The sequence below is a fragment of the Salvia splendens genome, chromosome 14 (assembly GCF_004379255.2).
Source record: "Salvia splendens isolate huo1 chromosome 14, SspV2, whole genome shotgun sequence".
Taxonomy (NCBI): Eukaryota; Viridiplantae; Streptophyta; class Magnoliopsida; order Lamiales; family Lamiaceae; genus Salvia; species Salvia splendens.
The window spans coordinates 7593282-7611663 of record NC_056045.1 but is presented as its reverse complement, the minus strand read 5'-3'; the positions used below and the strand labels follow the sequence as shown (position 1 = coordinate 7611663).

At 33.3% G+C, this 18382-nt stretch overlaps 2 protein-coding genes across 3 annotated transcripts; one reads left to right on the top strand and one right to left on the bottom strand.

Annotated features, from left to right (window-relative positions):
• Positions 1-2727: 2727 nt before the first annotated feature.
• Positions 2728-4785, bottom strand: LOC121765456. The gene is made up of 3 exons (XM_042161625.1): positions 3761-4785; positions 3415-3607; positions 2728-3332 (listed from the first exon to the last, which is right to left on the bottom strand). The coding sequence occupies exons 1-3, from the start codon at positions 4139-4141 to the stop codon at positions 2860-2862; spliced, it is 1047 nt and encodes a 348-aa protein (XP_042017559.1). The 5' UTR covers positions 4142-4785; the 3' UTR covers positions 2728-2859.
• Positions 4786-10828: 6043 nt separating this feature from the next.
• Positions 10829-12583, top strand: LOC121763589 (probable histone H2A variant 3). Of its 2 annotated transcripts, none has more exons than XM_042159640.1 (3): positions 10829-10958; positions 11438-11578; positions 12103-12583. In XM_042159640.1, exons 2-3 carry the CDS (start codon positions 11462-11464, stop codon positions 12397-12399), a joined length of 414 nt encoding a protein of 137 aa, XP_042015574.1. In that variant the 5' UTR covers positions 10829-10958; positions 11438-11461; the 3' UTR covers positions 12400-12583. The 2 variants fall into 2 exon arrangements, with proteins under 2 accessions (XP_042015574.1, XP_042015575.1); XM_042159641.1 differs by lacking the exon at positions 10829-10958 and adding an exon at positions 11007-11025.
• Positions 12584-18382: the final 5799 nt, after the last annotated feature.

Here is an 18382-nt window from a genome sequence, read left to right as displayed (position 1 = left end):
ATTATAATTTGAGAAAAAAGATAGAATTTATTGATAGACATATAATTAGAGAAGGGGAAAGAGAACTTAATAAAAAATGAATTAAAAATCTTTGAAATTTAATTAATTGGTAGTAGGGATATCAGTGTAGCCCGCAACCCGTTGGCTGGCCCGAATAGCCCGTCAAATTTGTAGGGTTAGGGCTGAAAATTTCTAGCCCGATAAAACTAAAACCCAATTAGCCCGCACCGATTAACCCGCAACCCGTTAGGGCCAGACCCAAAAACCCAATGGGCTGGCCCGAAAACCCGATAAAATTTCTATTATTAAATTTTTTTACTCTTAGACACTTCATTGATTAATTTTATAATATAGATAACTAAAAAATAACTTTCAATTTTATATTAAATATACAAATTATATATTCAATTTTTATTAATATAATAGTAATCGATAATTAAACTAAAAACTTCAAATTCACTAAAAAATATTTAAATTTCTAAAACAACCATTAAAATTTCATGAAATATCTCTAATATTAGTATTTTATCATATTTATGATTGAGTTTGAGCATGTATATCAAATTTATCCTAAATAAATATTTTACATTTTATGAATATAGCTAATTTTCATCATTATTTATTAGTTTGATTGAATGGTAACCTTATCGGTAGTAACCCGATTAACTCGCTGGGCTATCCCGAAACCCGAGCTTTTAGGGTTAGGGTTGAACTTTTATAACCTGAAAGGGCCGATCCGAAACCCGATGGGCCGGCCCGATTGACATCCCTAATTGATAGGCACAAATGCCATTAAGACACCCACCTTCCTTAATTGAAGTCATACATACTCCCTCCGTTTCTTCATAGTTGAGGCAAAACTTTTCGGTAGGGAGTTTAAGAAAGAGATGTTGAATGTGTTAAATAAATAGATAAAAAAGTAAGAGATGGAAAAAAGTAGAGAGAATAAAGTAGAAAGTGAATAAAGTAGAGAGAATAAAGTAAGAGAGGTTAAAGTAAAAAAGAGAAAAAAGTTACTATATAGGGAAACGACTCAACTATGAGGGAACTTCCCAAAATGAAAAAATGACTCAACTATGGAGAAACGGAGGGAGTACGTTTTATACCATTAAGGGTAAAATGGTATACATGTAAAGCATTAATTTAATAATAAACACAATATAATATAAAGTTACTACATTAGCCCTGGCAATGCCATTATGTCTCTAAATCATTTATCTATTAGTAAATAGTTTGTAACCTAATATTGACACGTTTCATGAGTCGCACATTTCCGCACAAAATTCCGCTTAAAGTATGTTTATCACTATATTCATGCAATATTAATAATAAGATACTTCTGTATTGATTATTCTCCTCAAGAAGATTTTTTTTTAATTTCATGGTTATTCAAGTGGGGTGACCTCCCTCATGTGAAAAGTTCAAAAGTGAAGGTATAGGAATCAAATCCCAACCTCTACTCTTACAAGAAGAGAAAAAAGCGAAAGAAAGGAGATTTTTGTTTTCTTATTGTAATGCATTAGGCATGTAGGTTTTTTAATGTGTTATGGAAAGGTTTGGCATAATAACTTTGTTTTTAGTGATAACGCAAGTATTAAATTCGATAAAATGCGTGAGTTTTATTAATTAAGTCCCTAACAGAATCGCCATATATCAAAATTCGTACGGCACATTTATAATATTAATTAATATAGTTACTCGTCGCAAATAAAAGTTAGAGCATATTGATATACAGTATGATTTTAAAATGACTTTAAAAGATACAATTACAAATTACAATACACACTTAAAACTTTAGCATTGCAATTAGAACTCACGTGCATTTGTCTTTAATATGCCCGCAAAATTATTTTAAACAAGTGATCAAACATTATTTAAATTATGTACTATAACGACTCGTCAATATTTTATCCAAGGGAAGTGTGTGTGATTTTGTTTTACTTATTAGAAATAAAAACTCCAAGACTCATAGAATCGAGTATCTAGTCAAACAGTGTACTCTACTCCGTTTCTTTTTCCAATTAAGTTGACTCAGAACTTTTAAATACGAATATTAAAAAATTGTGTAAAAAATAAAAAAGTTAAAAGAAAAAGTAAAATAAGTGTGACAATAAATAATTATTGATTGGATGTAATATCTTTTGTCAAAAATAATAACTCAAGTTAGTTGAAATAGATAGAAAGAATAAAAAATACTCTATGTCCCATAAAAGATGTCTCACTTTCCTTTTTAATTTGTCCCGCTAAAAGTATTATATTTTCATTTTTAGAAAAATTTCTCTCTCATAATAATATAAATATTATATTTTCTCTTTTCACTCCACACGCAAAATAAACCTCCTAAAATTCCGTGTCATTCAATAAGTGTAACATCTCGTCCCACAGATGTAATATCTTTTGTGGGACGGAGAGAATAGTTATAAATGGAGTAGAAGGGTAAGACAAACTCCACCGAGTAATTAGTAGTCAACCACCGATCACAACCACCGATCTTCATTTATGATATTTTCAGCAAAAACCAGTAGTTAGAAATGATTATAATACGACAAATGGGCACAGAAATGAGGGCACTTTTAAATGATAAAAAAGCTCCCCATTCCCCAAATATACTTTGCCACCTCCTCTCCACAGTCGAACAAAAAAAGCAGATAGATTTCGTCTTTTCACAATTCGCAACAATTGCATCTCCAAAAAGTAAAAACCATATTCCTAAATCAAGAAGATCAATAAAAGCACGCACACTGCAATGTGCCCATTTATTTATTGATAGTACTAGTACTATTAGTCTAGATGCTACAATATCAGTACCCTTACATAAAAGGCGAAGGGATTACAACGATACATAAGACCAAAATTATTTTACGGTTTATCGTCAATTACTGAAGCTAAACCGGTCACGATCTTCAATCCTTTGTTAACACTTTTAGGCCTAATCTGGGGCAGCTCCCACTTTTTCATTTGCGCATCAGATAAGCTGCCGCTGTTACTGTTACTGTCACCTTCATCAGGGGACGATGACTTTCCACCTCGAATTACCTCCGACGCCTCTACTTTCCGGGTGAAGGGCGAGAGCCATTTCGATTTGATGTAGTCAGCCTTCCGCCACGGAGGGACCGGCATGCCTTTCTTCTTCAGGCTCTGCTTTGCAGCGTCGGATACGATTCCGATTATCTTCTCCAGGCGGTCGGGTTTCCCAATGAATATGCTGGGCAGTGCTTGGAGGACTAATTTGTATGCTTTGGTTGGCCTTGCGATGGCGAACTCCGACCTGAAATCGATGTCGATGATCACTCTTTCCCCTCCAATCAACACGTCCACGTACTCGTATTCTCCTGTTGGTAAAATGACTAGTGATTTTGACAAGATTAACAAAAGGGGGCGATTTTGGAGATGAGTATAAGGTGTTCTGTTTACCAGCGAGGAAAGAAGGGGATTTTTCCCATTTCGATTTGCAGATTGAAGCGTCGTATCCAAGGGCAGTTAGATCATCTGCAACGAGTTTTCTGCAGAATCCGTCTTTGCGTTTGTTGATCTTGTGTCGTTCAACGATTTTCGCAGTTTCGCCTAGTAAATTCCTTTCGGATACGCAAACACAGGGCACCAAACTCTGTTTAAACAATCGGATTTTTCAGCAAAATGCATCAGATAACATATCCGGACAAGACGACAGAACATCAACAACACTGTCAAATTATGGACCACAAAATCACATTGCATGTGCAATTGAGAAGAGAGAGAGAGAGAGAGAGAGAGAGAGTACCTTCAGTGTATCACAAGCATGTGAGGAAGACGAATTGAACGAGTCTGGTTCGTCATCGGAGCTGTCCGTGCAGTTTCCATTTAAGCAAATGCATCTCTTCCTTCCACACTTCTGCTGCTGCTTCTCGTTGTTTTCCTCCATAAAATTCTGGACCATCTTCGCAAGGCAAACAGAGCTAGGCTCAAACTCCTCCAATCCGTCTTTGTTAGTCAGCGTCTCAGCGGCGCCGGCCGGCTTTTCCCCCGCCGGAGCTCTGGAGCCGCTCGAGAACGGCCTCTCGAAAAGCCACTTGAATCTCGACCTAAATATTGGCTTCGCACCCGCCTCATATTTCGCCGTCGGCTCCTCCGCCTCGTTGAAATCGATCGGTTGAATTTTCATAGCGCGAGGAATTAATTTCAGTGGTCCACTAATAAATTATCACAATTTCCACGCCGCTAGTTTTCAGGCTCCATTTCTCCGCGTACAGATTCTCAGTCAGCGTTGAAAACTTCAATTTCTAGATAACTCCTAATTTTCCAAGCATTCTAGATGAAAAAGGAAAAAAAAAACTGGCTACGGAAACACGATTACCTAATCATCAAACTAAAACAAACCGATCTAACAAAAACAGTCGGTGATAAAGACGAAAATTGGACGATCTTCCAAAAAACAGAGATCTCAAAACTCATAGACCAAATTAAATCGGAAAACAACCGAGAATTTGGCTAAAAATCTATGATAGTCTTAATTCTTCCATTGATCATATACCATAGACAAAAAGCATGGAATGACTTCTAAACTCTGCTACCTAAAAAAAATTCTAAGTTCGCTTTTGCTTAGGGTTTTGAATTAAGGCAGAACCTCAACACTCAAAATCAGAAGAGGAGAAAAAGGAACTAACACCATGACGTCAGTTCTCCGGCAACCGTGAATCCGATCATCAGAATCCGGAATGATCATTTCCAGCGGGGTAGAGAATCGATGGCCGGGTGAGAGAGCACGCAGAGTGTGTGTGGAGAAATGGAGAGAGCGTGATGGTTCAGATCAGCTGCTACAAATAGAATAGGGCAGGCGCTTTGGGGGGACTTTTAAAAAGGCGGGGGGGGGGGGGGGGGGGGGTCTGCCACGCTGGCATCCGATGTGGCGGGAGCAATTGAGGGGTACGTGTCAGCCGATTAGCTATGTTGGGCTCGTGATCACAGCCACACGTCGCCACGTCCACACGAGGTGACGCGTTTTCAATGAGTTCCCTAAAATACCCTCGCTTTATCCCTTCAATTACGCGGTTGTTACACCTGCTGAACATTTTTCAACAGCCACGAAAATATCAATTTTTTCCAACCAGTAAGGTTTTATGATCATCCCCTCCCGTTGTTTTTATGTTTTTATTTAAGTTTGCTATTTTAATTTTCACTTTTTTATTATACTGTATACAAATAAGTGAATTTTACTCTGAATATGAATAATAATTTTAACTAAGATAAATTTAAAAGGAAAATGATGACATTCCATTGTGGTATATACTACTTCCACCGTTCCACTCAAGATGTTCACATTTTTTAGTGGCACATAATTTTATGGAGAGTTGTTAGGTGGAGTAAAATAGAGAGAAAAAATAGTTCAATATTTTAATGAGGAGAAATGAGAGAATAATTTATTTCCAAATATAGAAAATGAAAATTTTGAATAGACAAACTAAAAAAGAAAAATGGACATCTTGAGTTAAATGGAGGGAGTACTATATTAGTAGTATTATATACCCCTTCATAAATAAGCTCAATTTTCTTTTTTTATGTCTCATACAAGACATACAAATAGTCAATATCTATTTATGAAAATCTTTTATTTTTATTTTATTTTATCATTTATGTATTATATTAGTGAGCTATCCGTTATACTATTTTAACTACTTTTTTTTCTTATTCATTTTATAAAATACATATTAAAATTTATGTACTTTAAATGAATTATTTTTATGGGATTGTGAAAGTAAGGCTTGTTTACTTTTTTCTAACTTCTGAGTTCGGGCAAGTAAAATGTCGTAATTTGATTGTGTGATGCACAACACCATAATTTCTCTGTCCAATTTTGTGAAATTTGGGAGGTAGAAACTTAATGGTAAATTACGCACTAGTACTTTTACAAGAGTGGTCATACATATCTTATTTCAGACTGGTGAAATTAGAAAAGTACTCCCTCGGTCTTATTCAAGATATCCACGTTTCTTTTTCAGTTTGTCTTATTCAAGATATTCACTTTCTATATTTGACAATAAATCTCTCTACTCTCTCCTCTTTAAAATATTCAACTATTTTTTTCTCTCTACTTACTCCACCTAACAACTCTTCTTAAAACTCCATACTACTCAAGAATGTGGACATCTTGAGTGGGACAGAGGTAGTACAACATACGCTATGAGAATGTAACTCTTATACTAAACTTTAATCAAGTAGTCTTGTTCCCCTTTCGTTTTGCTCTAAGTGGTGCATTCAGCCACAACAGGGATGCTTTTACATACAAACTAAAGAGTACTCTCTTTGTCCCATGTTACTCGGACATTTCATTTTCGGACTGTCCCAAACTAATTGACTATTTATATTTTAAGTAAAAATTATAATATTTAATTGAGATATTAGAATTAATTAAGTATTTCCTTATTAAACTTAAAATTTTAATTTAATTACACTAATTACTCATACTTAAATTTATATTGTTAAAATGAAAAATGCGAGTATCATGAGACGAATATAGTATTATATTAATATTAAATTAATTCATATTTTTTTATATAAAATCATGTGTTGTATTTAGGGATGTCAGTGTAGTCCGCAACCCGTGGGCTAGCCCGAATAGCCCGTTGACTTCTAGGGTTAGGGCTGGAAATTCCTAGCCCGATAAAATTAAAACCCAATAAGTCTGCATCCGATTAACCCGCAACCCGTTAGGGCTAAGCCCGAAAACCCGATAAAATTTATATTATTCTATTTTTTTACTCTAATTCAACACTTCATTGACTAATTTTATGATATAGATAACTAAAAAATAACTTTCAATTTTATATTAAATATACAACTTATATAGTGAATATTTATTGATATAATAATTGATAAATAAATTAAACTCACTAAAAGAATATTTAAATTTCTAAAACATGCATTAAAATTTCACTAAATATCTCAAATATTAGTATTTGATCAAGTTTATGATTGAGTTTAAGCATATATCTCAAATTTATATTTTATAAATATAACTAATTTTCATCGTGATTTAATGGATTGATCGCATCTTGATTTTATCGGTAGCAACCCGATTAACCCGTTGGGCTAGCCCGAAACCCGAGCTTTTAGGGTTAGGGTCGAACTTTTATAACCCGAAAGAAATCACAACCCGACTAGCTCGCACCCGATTGACCCACAACCCGATGGGCCGACCCGATTGACATCCATAGTTGTATTTATAACAGTATCCCCTGTTGTGGCTCAATGCACAATAGGGATTCCAAACCTCAAATATATTTTATTCGTTATTTTGTTAGATGAGTGAAAAAAATAAAATAAAAAAGAAATTAAGTCAATATATTTTATTTTCATTTTAATGAAGGAAGAAAATACTACATTTTATTAATCAAATTGCATTTCATTATCATAAATTGTACTAGTACTCTGTAATAAAGTCAAATTTAATTTTCGAATGGTGATACACACAGTATTATATAGTAAGTATCTCATAACATTTCTACAATTCAACCCTCCGTACTACGAATCTAATAGAATTTTTGACCAATTTAAGATGAAATTTTATTGTCCTTCTAGAATTCTACTAAACCTGTTACGGATGCTGAACTATTAAATAAAAAATTGATCACACAATTGTAGTTGCGCAGTAGCAATCGTAGTTTACTTTTATGAATTTGTTATTATGATAACCAAGTCTACACATTTAAGTCGCAATAAAAACAGAGTACGCTCTGGCAAACCAAGGGTGTGGCATCCCTCGCAATAAAAACAGAGTACGCTCACACTATTATTTTTACACAAAAAATTTATATTTTAATAATATTTTTTATAAATAAATTAGTGAAATTTAAGTGATATTTTATTTTTAAAAGTAAAAATTAAATAAAATATTTAACATAGAAATCACAAAATGACAATATAAGACATTTAATAGTGCATGAAAGGATATGGATATTTAGTTGGAATAAGACATTTAATAGTGCATGAAAGGATATGGATATTTAGTTGGAATAAAAAATGGGTTGAAAAGTTAGTGGAATGTGAGTCTTACTTTTATCAATTAGTTTTATAATAAGAGTGGGCTACAAAATTAGCCCCTACATATGGTTCATCGAACGCTAGAGGTACCTATATTTTAAAAAATGCACCAGACGCCTTTACGTATGGTATAATATCATTTGAAGTCATTTTTCAATGTTTACGGTCCTCCATGCCCTTCTCACCCTCAATTTTTTCCCAAAATGCCACTTAAGTGCATTTTCGTATTACCAAAGAAAAATGGTTGAATGCATTTTTCTCAGTTTTGTTGTTACTTTTGGAACAATCTTTTGCTACTCTACTCTAATCTATTCTTATGGGTATTTTAACATTACACTTTGGGAAGTGTATTGAAGAAATATTATGTTGCTTGCCTTTATTCATATAAGATTATCAATTTAAAGTTTCAAAGCAAATTGCATAAACTATTAACATATAAATTCCCGTGCCGCCCATAAACATAAACTATAAAGATTGTTCCAAAAGTAACAACAAAATTGAGAAAAATGCATTCATATAAACATATACTCCCGTGCCGCACATAAACTACTCTAATCTATTCTCGTCACATGCAAAACAAAATTGAATAAATTCTCGTGCCGCCTAAGAAATGAGTCATCTTCTTTAGGACGGAGAGAGTAATTTATAAACAGAATATATTAGTGTTGTAATACACATATTACACATACCAATATGTGTAAAAAAGTGTGAAATAATGGAAAGACTGAAATGCCAAATGAGGGTGAGAATGGCATGAAAGACCGTAAACAGTGAAAAAAAGACTTCAAATAATATTATACTCATACGTAGAAGCGTTTGGTGCATTTTTTGAAACATAGGTACCTCCAGCATTCGATTAGCCATGCGTAGGAGATAATTTTGTAGTTAACTCTTGTAATAAAATATGGGTGAAAATGAGTTTATGAAATGAATTCATTATGAAAAGTGGGGCAATTAATATGGGATGGATTAAAGTGGAAAATTGAAACACGCCATGAGGGACGGAGGGAATGCTAGTAAAGATGTGATTGTGCCCGATAAACTTCATATGTAGTCCAACTTTGCAAGACAATACTTTTGTCTTTTTATTATCAGACTGTGCCATTATTTAATTTGGTAAAATTATACCAGTTCAAGTATTCAAGATATAGTTCTAAATGATTAATTTTAGTTTATAAAAGAATTGCAAGATTATAGTAATAATCATGACCAAAAGAATTGGACGAATTACAAGTTTTCTTCTAATTTCAAGTATGGACATTATATTTTCTCTGCATAGCAATGAATGACCGCCGCATGATAATAGAAGTTAATATTGTACTACCAAACTTTATGCATGCAAATTTATAATTATTTTATACACATGCAAACTTCACCATTTTAGGTGAACATTAAAATTTTAAATTACAATGACAAGTGACATTCATGCATAGTTAAAATAAAACTTTGTTGCAGCATAATAATAAAACATGGATAGTTAAAATAAAAAAATTGTTGCAAAATAATAATAAAAGATTTAATATAGTAAGAGCACTCTCAATAATAGCTGATAGGCACCATTGCAAGAAGAGAAACGATCAGCCGCAATCTGCGAATGCCGCCCACGGCCCAGCCGGGCACCAGCGCGATCGACACCTATTGTGCACCCACCGCTGCCAATCTCATTTTTTTCCCAAAATTTCCCCTAAAAATTCTCCTTTTATTTCATTTTCCACACCCAATTTTCTCTCTTCTTTCTTCTGCAACCGATTTTCTCTCTTCCACACTTTATTTATTTAAAATGGCTTCCTATGATCAGGACCCATTTGATGAGCTTGTGAACCTTGTGGGACGTGACAAGGCGTGAACTGGAACGACGCGCGCAAGGAGAAAAGCAGTCGGCGGTCCCTAAGCTGATCCGGCTTTGATGGACGGTCATCCGTAACCACGTCGGAGCTGCCGAACGGAAGCATCATATGTGTTACTATTTGACTGATGTGATATACCTGATGTGGCCCGTATTTTTGAAGACAAACGGATGTCTAACAGAACCGAAGAGAGCTTACATTATGCAACGACAAGAGGCTGCGCGGAAGGATGTTGAGCGGCTATTTGGTGTGCTACAAGCGCGATAGGCATTGGTCAAGGGGCCGACGCGTTTGTTCTAACAAGATTATATAATTGATATCATGTTGGTCTGTATCATCATGAATAACATGATAGTCGTAGATGAAGGTACATGAGTCAACGATTGGGCTGATGAAGACGCTTCCGGATCAAGCCACGGTGTCGCCAGCGAGCCCGTACATCAGGGTGTACCACATGGATCCCCTAGAGGCTTTGTGCATTTCTTACTACCCGCAAAGAATAAACCTACCATCGACTCTAGAACGATATGATTGAAGAGGTTTGAGCACGTAAGCACATAACTATTGATGCACATTTGTAATTTTTTTATATTTGTTTAATATTGTATTGTTTTCCAAAATTCTAATATAGCAAAGATTTTCGTATTTCAATTTATTATATTTGAAATAATAAACCATGTTTGACAAAATAAAAATATTGATGTAGAACTAAAGATAGACTAAGGATTGGCTAAGAATAAGCCGAATGATAAAATGCTGATATGGCAGGAAGAAATTAGAGATGAGCCGAGAATGGGCCATCCATTACCGAGAATGGTCTTAACGTTTTTTTCATAATAACATAACTCTAGTTTCAATATTCAGCTGTCATTCGAAATAGTACTATATTCTTCAAGGGCACAATTGTAATTTACTACGAATATAAAATATTTTCCGATTTCTTTTTCCCACTCAAAAGCAACCGCCAAAATTCCAATCCGCATTCAAAAACGCATTAAATCCCCTTTCTTGACTGTTTACCAAAAAATTACACTCGCAACGTTCGTTCTCCTCTCTTCTACGTTTCTGTTACTGTTGTTTTATCTAATTTCTCAGGTAATATTTCGTTTTATCGTTTAATGTTTTCCTTCATTTCTTAGATTTGATTTATTTGGTGCCTGAGGTGTGTTGATGTTTCATTTAAGTTGTGGATCAGTGATTTTTTAACTAACTTGACCAGATCTGTTGTACAACACCAATTTAATCTAGATTTATGTGTGTTTTCTTCGTGTTTACCCCCAATTATTTTCCAGGATCGAGAAAAAACAATGGAATTTGAGTAAATATTAGAAAATTGATTTGATTTTCTTGAGATTTAGTCGTGGATGAAAGAGGAAAAAGAGTTACTTCTGAAATTATATCAATCAACTAGTGAGATCTGCTTCTTGGATGTTATGTTTAGATGAATCTATCTCTTTAGAGGAAATCTTTGATTATAAGGAAATATTTTTCCCTTTGTTATTTGGAACTATGTATGTTTATGGTTCAGTTCTTTTTTCCAGAATAATGAACTATGTTTCTGTCTAATCTGTTAGTGGTGAGGCTGTATCGAGAGTAGAATGGCGGGAAAAGGTGGAAAGGGGCTCGTGGCAGGGAAGACAATGGCAGCTGCAGCAGCTAACAAGGACAAGGACAAGAAACGGCCTATTTCGCGGTCAGCTCGTGCTGGCCTCCAGGTATAAATACAGCTCAATACAACCATAAACCAGCTAATTGGACTGATTTTTTTTAATCTTCTTATAGTATATAGGTTGAGTAATTGAGTTTATAAATGACCCTATTTCACTAGTATTTTGAATTTTGTCCAGTTGAAGTTAGCCTCCCACATTGCTCATCTCATTACTGGTTTATCTTTGTGGCTTTTTGTGCATCTAGAAAGGATTTTAGTCCAGTTGAAGTAGTTGAGTTCCTTTCTCATTATGAGGTCCGTTCTTGTAGGTTAAATAGGCACGTTCGAAAGGGTTTGTTAAGTGGTATGGGTTGTGTAGAGATCCCTATTTCTAAATGGAATTATATGATTTGACTATGGTTTCTCATATTGGCTAGTTATGTTATATTTTAGTACTCCTTTAGGTGGTATGTTCTTGATCGATTTTCGTGTTTATATAGTTCATGTTCATGGAAGAAGTCTTGTCTAGAAAAGTTTTGATTTCTATGTTCCATGTTGGTTGTTTTGATTTCGTTCGTTCGTTTCTTTCAGTTTCCTGTGGGAAGGATCCATCGGCACCTCAAGTCGAGAACCAGTGCCAATGGAAGAGTTGGAGCAACAGCAGCTGTCTACTCTGCTGCAATTCTCGAGTATTTAACTGCTGAAGTGCTTGAGTTGGCTGGAAATGCCAGCAAAGATCTCAAAGTGAAGAGGATAACGCCTAGGCACTTGCAGCTGGCAATTCGGGGAGACGAGGAGCTCGACACCCTCATCAAAGGAACCATAGCCGGTGGTGGTGTGATTCCCCACATTCACAAATCCCTCATCAACAAAACCACCAAGGAATGAATTGGAGTACCATTTTATTGATCCACAGTGATGCGTTTGTGACAATGCTTCCATTTAATTTAGATTTGTATGCTAGGAATTAGAACCATTTGAACTGTTTGATTTGATCATTGGATGTAGTTTGTATCTAACGTTAAGTTTGATGAAGTTTCTGAGTCTGCTAAAATTACGACCACATTATCTATGTCTCATCATCAGTAGGTGACAGACGGATTACCTTTTATGTTTGAAATTTTACTATAATTGGTTTAAATTCATTATTTTACGTATGTTACCCTTCGAAATTCTATTATTTTACGTATGTTAAACCAATTTCATGACGTCAACGACGAATTCCTCATCGGATTGACCAGATCTGAGAAAGCTAGAGAGTAAATCCTTCGATTCAATCTGCCGCAACTCCAATTCCTTCTCTCTCATGATTTTCTTTGAGAATTCACAAACCTCGTCGATTTTTCCCCTTAGCTTCTTCTCCTTCCCCAAACCTAGGGCGCGATTGATCTTCCAGAGAAAAGGAATGTTCAAATTGAACCTCTCGCTGATCAAATTGAGAGCGGAATCGAACACCTCCTCGAATTCAACCTTCGGCAACGATGGTAGCAAATATGCCGGATCGTATCTTTCTGATTCTTCCCCTCTCTCCCTAGGATACACTACCTTCCCCTGCAGCTCACAATTAAGCGATTTAGTCGCTCAAATCGAATACCTCACATCGGAATTAGAGATTAGGAGATAAATTAGGGGTGGAGAAGGAGCTTACACGGCGGCGAGGAACGACGATGACGGCAGGAGTGAGGACTTCGTTGTCGTACAAATCGCCGACGACGTAGAGATCGCAGTCCTCGGAGTAGCTGTAGCGGAGGAGAGCGGCTTGACGCGCAGATTCGAAGCACTGAGTGAAGGGGAGGTCGGCGGAAAGGGGGTGGATAAATTCTTCTCTTTCGCCATTATTTGGGTTGGGATTCTTCCCTGATCTCATGATTCGTAGAGTGAGCCTGCAAATTTTAGGGAAATTACCATTATGCCATTTCATAATTAATTAATTTAAAAATATTTTCCATTTGGTAAATTCTGGACCACTCTTTTAATAAAAATGAATGGCTGATAATGCATCTCAATTCTCAATTAGGCTAAAAAATCTCAATTGATCATAGGATTTTAGAAATCTAGCGGTCTAAAATTTGTCACGTATAATTTTCGTTTTTATTAATTAAATCGAAATAAATAAAAAAACTATGGTTTATGATGAAAATGTCAGTATATTGTTTTGAAAATATCAACGCAATGCTTTGAGAATGTCAACACATTGCTTATATCAACACATACCTTTAAAAATGACATTCTACATGTATTATATTGACGTATTTTATATAGTATGTTGACATTTGTTGTTGTACGAAAAAATTGAATTTTTTTTATTTTTTTTCAAATTTTGACATCAGAACGTATGCAAGTGAGATCTCATTAGAATCCTTATGAAATTATCTTTAATTTGATATATGTTGTGTGAAAAAATAATTTAAGTCGAGAAAGTTATATGCGTTTTAAAGTTATGTGATATTTTTCAAAAGTTAATGACAACTAATTTGTTGTAAATTGACCTTAATATCCTTATTGGCGTTTTTGTTGATCATATTGACATTTCGGAGCTGATGATCTATGCCCTTTATTTGAATATCTAAAGGCTATTATTTAATTGTAGTTAGCAATTAAGTATTGAGTTAAAAATATTACACTCTCCTATATATATATTGGGTCATCTTCTACTACTTATAGCATTATAATCCAAAATTAAGACCAAATCTATACCCTTAGATTTTAAAATGAATGGATGAGATTAAACCTCACGAATTTCAATAAATAGTTGACAAAATATCAACAAAGGGGTAAGATCGTCATTTAGTTAACATATTATAATTTTCGTGGTTTTTTTATATCAACATAATGTATTACAAATATCAACACAGTGACATGAGAATCTCAATGCAAGTACCAGAAAATATCAACACATTTTTATTGAAATTGTTCATGCATTATATTGAGATTGTTTGATGCATTTATTGATAAAATCTGCTTATTAACATATACGAAAACTGAAATAAAAATTATCAAATTTCATCATTCGAACGTTGTCGGAACATATGCAATTGAAATCTCGTTAGAATACTTATAAAATTATCTTTAATTTGATATATTTTTTGCGAAAAAATAATTTAAATCGAGAGAGTTATGTAAATTTAAAGTTTTGAGATGATTTGAGGAGAGAGAAAGTAGTTAGTTATAATTATTATATATAAGAATTGACATTAATACCCTTTAAATTTAATTAATAATTATTTAAATTTTAAATATAATACACTCGACACTATTTTAACCACTAGATCTTCTAATCTAACGGTTAACAATTGGTCTCAATTTTAGATTGATAATTAGTTAGCAATTGATCTCATCCCTATATATATTACATCCCTATATATATTACATGTAATGTATTATGTACATGAGTGAATGATTGAATATTATTCATACATAATTACATATCCAATAACCGTATCCCCTAGTTAATTTATTATTAGAATATATATTATTATTGAATTAATAGTTTATTATGATCATCCTTATTATAATAATATTATTGGCTTGGTTTCTCGTGCTAGTACATTAATGATTTGCATTCATGCGAATCAAGCATTTTTAACAGTAAAATCTTCGATTTGTTTGATATACTCCTTAATTATGATCCTATGACTTCAATTTGGTGGTAATTATTATCTTTTAATATTAGATAATAAAAAATATCATACAGAACGTACAATATTAAAGACCATTAAATCTCTAAAATTCTATGATTTTAGTTGGTTATAATTACAGATTACTCTTTCCATTTCCGTTTCGACTAAAATGACACATTTCTTGACCATGACGAGAATTTGTTTAGTTGGAGATTGATACACACAAATTTTTGCATGTTATTAAAGCCTATATTTTACTCAGTTTAATGTTAATCATGCAAATTATGATCTTAAATTGCATATTTTAAATATTTTGGTATTTTGACGTGTTTTGTAAAAATTGTGCAAAATAGACTTGGGCAGGAATAGCTCCAAAACAAACACCGAAGAAAACGGACCAAGTCAGCGGTCCGCTGAGTCTCAAAGGCCGCTGAGCAGACCCGCGTTCGATGAAGAGCTAGCGACCCGTTTCAGAATTTGAGCATGCACCGATGTTACAACCGGCGACCGTTGAGATTGACACGGAGAGTCCAAAAATAAGTCAGTGACCCGCTGAAATAAAGTCAATGGTCCATTGAGTTTATACGGAGGTGCAACAGCCTTAGTTCGAGTCCGACGATGTTTAAGTCCAATAAGTGCTTATTACATAATCCCTCCATCCCGACTAAGATGACATATTTCTTAGTCGGCACGAGATTTTAGGAATTGTTGGTTAATATGTTTAATTGGAGAGAGAAAATGTAGATGTGAGTATTGAATAGAGAGAAATAGAGGGATGGATATTTTAACTGTATGAGAAAAAGTGGTTGAATGTATTAATTGGAGAAAATAAATTTCCAAAAATAGAGATGTGTCGTCTTATGTGGTAGGGCACAAAATTTACCATGTCTAAACATTTTTCAAACATATAAATATATCCTTCGTCCCCCAAAAATAATACGTTCAAAAAATAGATTACTTTTACCATTTTAGGTTGTCTCCCAAAATTAGACAGAGTCTAAATAAAGAAGGTTTTTAACAAATAATAATCATACACATCATTCTTAATATGGACTTCATACTAACCCTCATTCCATTATCTTTTCCTCTATTTATCCTTCTCTCTTACTTTTTTTTCTACGCTTTTTTTACTTACCAATTATACAGTAAAACTCGTGTCATTTACAAAATTATCAACTTTGGGGACGAAAAGAGTATAATACATAGTGATCCTATAATAATAAAATATAATCAAATTAATTATATTTAATACATAAAAATATTAATAACAAAATTTTTATTAATCATTTAGTCTATAGTATAAATTACTAATGAAATATTATGGGATTTATGTGTAATTACAAATTTTTTATTAAATATTTAGTCTATAGTATAAATTACTAAGGAAAAGGAGGCATCGATGTGGCGGCGGCCGGCAAAACAGGGGACGGCGGCGAGGAAAAAGAGGGAAGGGGTGAAGAGAAGGACGCCATTTTTGGTGAGTAGAAGAGAGAAATAATGTTGGTATCTTCTTTTACATTTGGATATTTCCAAGAGAAATTTGAGTTTATCAAAAATGAAAAAGTTTGTAAAAGGGAGAATAATTAGCAATTACTTTTGGGTGGTAACAATTCAGAGTAGTTAAAAACTGGGATAAATGGAATTAATTTAGTTCGCTTTGCATGGCCAAATTTTGTTATTCTTGTCTTTGTTCCAATTAATTTCATAATTTTAAAAACCAAATTTTAAGTTATTAAAAAACGTATCCAAAGAAAAAAAGCATAAAAAATCTATTAAAACATATTCTTTGATATTTTACTCAATCCTACTTTATTATTCTTTCACTTAACGTATTAAACATCTTTTTTCTTAATTTTTATAACGAAAAGAAATGACTTAATTAACAAGGAAGGAAAAAAAAGTACCTTATAGTATAAAATTAGGTTGAAATTTATTTTTTATATACAATTTAATTTGAATTGTGTGTGACGGAGTATATGCAAGGTCTCAACTCCAATAATTTTCTTAAAATTTCTAAATTATTTTATTAGAGCTTAGGAGTTATTTTTTCAAATTTCCAATTTTGTAGATGTAAGTATGCAAAAATTGATATTTATTTTAGTAAAAATATTGAATTTAGTTAAAACGGGTTATGCTTGAAAAATACTTAATCATGATGGGTGTCCTGTATAGCAACTCCCTGTTTTTATAGGGCTAGCAAGGTCTGACTGACTAAATTCACATGTTGTGCTCGAATACAGACAAATGTTTCCTTTGCAAAAATATACTCCTACTCTTTTCGTCCACCAATATACTCCCTCATTTCTTGTATTAATAGAGACATTTCTTTTCAATATGAAGTTTAAGAGTAATATGTTAAATGAATGGTGAATAAAATAAGAGAGATAAAGAGAAAATAAAGTAAAAAAAATGAGTTACTTTTTACCAAAAATAGAGACGACTCAATTATCTTGGAACTTCCCAAAATAAAAAAAATGACTCTATTAACATGGAACAAAGGAAATACCATTTTAATCTGACACGAGTTTTAAGGAGTGTAAAAGAAAGTGAATTGAAAAAGTTAGTAAAATGTGGTCCTACTTTTATATATTATGAGTAGTTTATAATAAAATGTGAGTGAGAATGTGTTAGCGGAATGTAGGTCTTATTATAAAAAATGTACTATATAAATAAAATGAGACAATTAGTATGAGACGACCCAAAATGAAAAACTGAGACACATAATAAGGACGGAGGATGTATTACTTTTAATTTTTCATTCATATTTTATTATAAATGCTTAGGGATGAGAAGCAGCAAGGAAGGATACGAAGGACTCGTTTAAGTGGCCGGAAGTTTTGTTCACATAGGAAGTTTTGTTTGTCGCATCATGTATAATTTTTCCCAAATACGAAATTATGGAAAATTGAGAAAATTATCAAAGTTTATATAATAAATCATTTTTTGAAGTTGCACAATTGACGATAATTTCACTAAATTTGATGTTTTTTAGGCAATTTACCCTTTTGCATTTTCAATACCCATTAAATAGCGTTGTACATAAAAATATAATTAATTAAATGATAATAAATACTTTATAGGAAATAGATTGTAACTAAATGTTCTTTTCAGATACATGGAGATGTTCAAAGTATAACTAATATTAAGTGGATAACTAGAGAACAAATCTCAGCCATTAGATTAAAATGATTTAATTAAATATATGAACATTTTAGTTCACAATATGAATTAGAAAACAATGAGTGAACCAA

Bases quoted from the DNA above. Each gene is read 5' to 3' on its own strand.
- LOC121765456 (XM_042161625.1), bottom strand. From the start codon at position 4,141: ATGAAAATTCAACCGATCGATTTCAACGAGGCGGAGGAGCCGACGGCG. The intron at 3,608-3,760 runs GTACTCTCTCTC...TTGTTTAAACAG, and splicing joins ATGCTTGTGATACACTGAAG to AGTTTGGTGCCCTGTGTTTG. The intron at 3,333-3,414 runs GTAAACAGAACA...TTTTACCAACAG, and splicing joins ATCCCCTTCTTTCCTCGCTG to GAGAATACGAGTACGTGGAC.
- LOC121763589 (XM_042159640.1), top strand. From the start codon at position 11,462: ATGGCGGGAAAAGGTGGAAAGGGGCTCGTGGCAGGGAAGACAATGGCA. The intron at 11,579-12,102 runs GTATAAATACAG...CGTTTCTTTCAG, and splicing joins CAGCTCGTGCTGGCCTCCAG to TTTCCTGTGGGAAGGATCCA.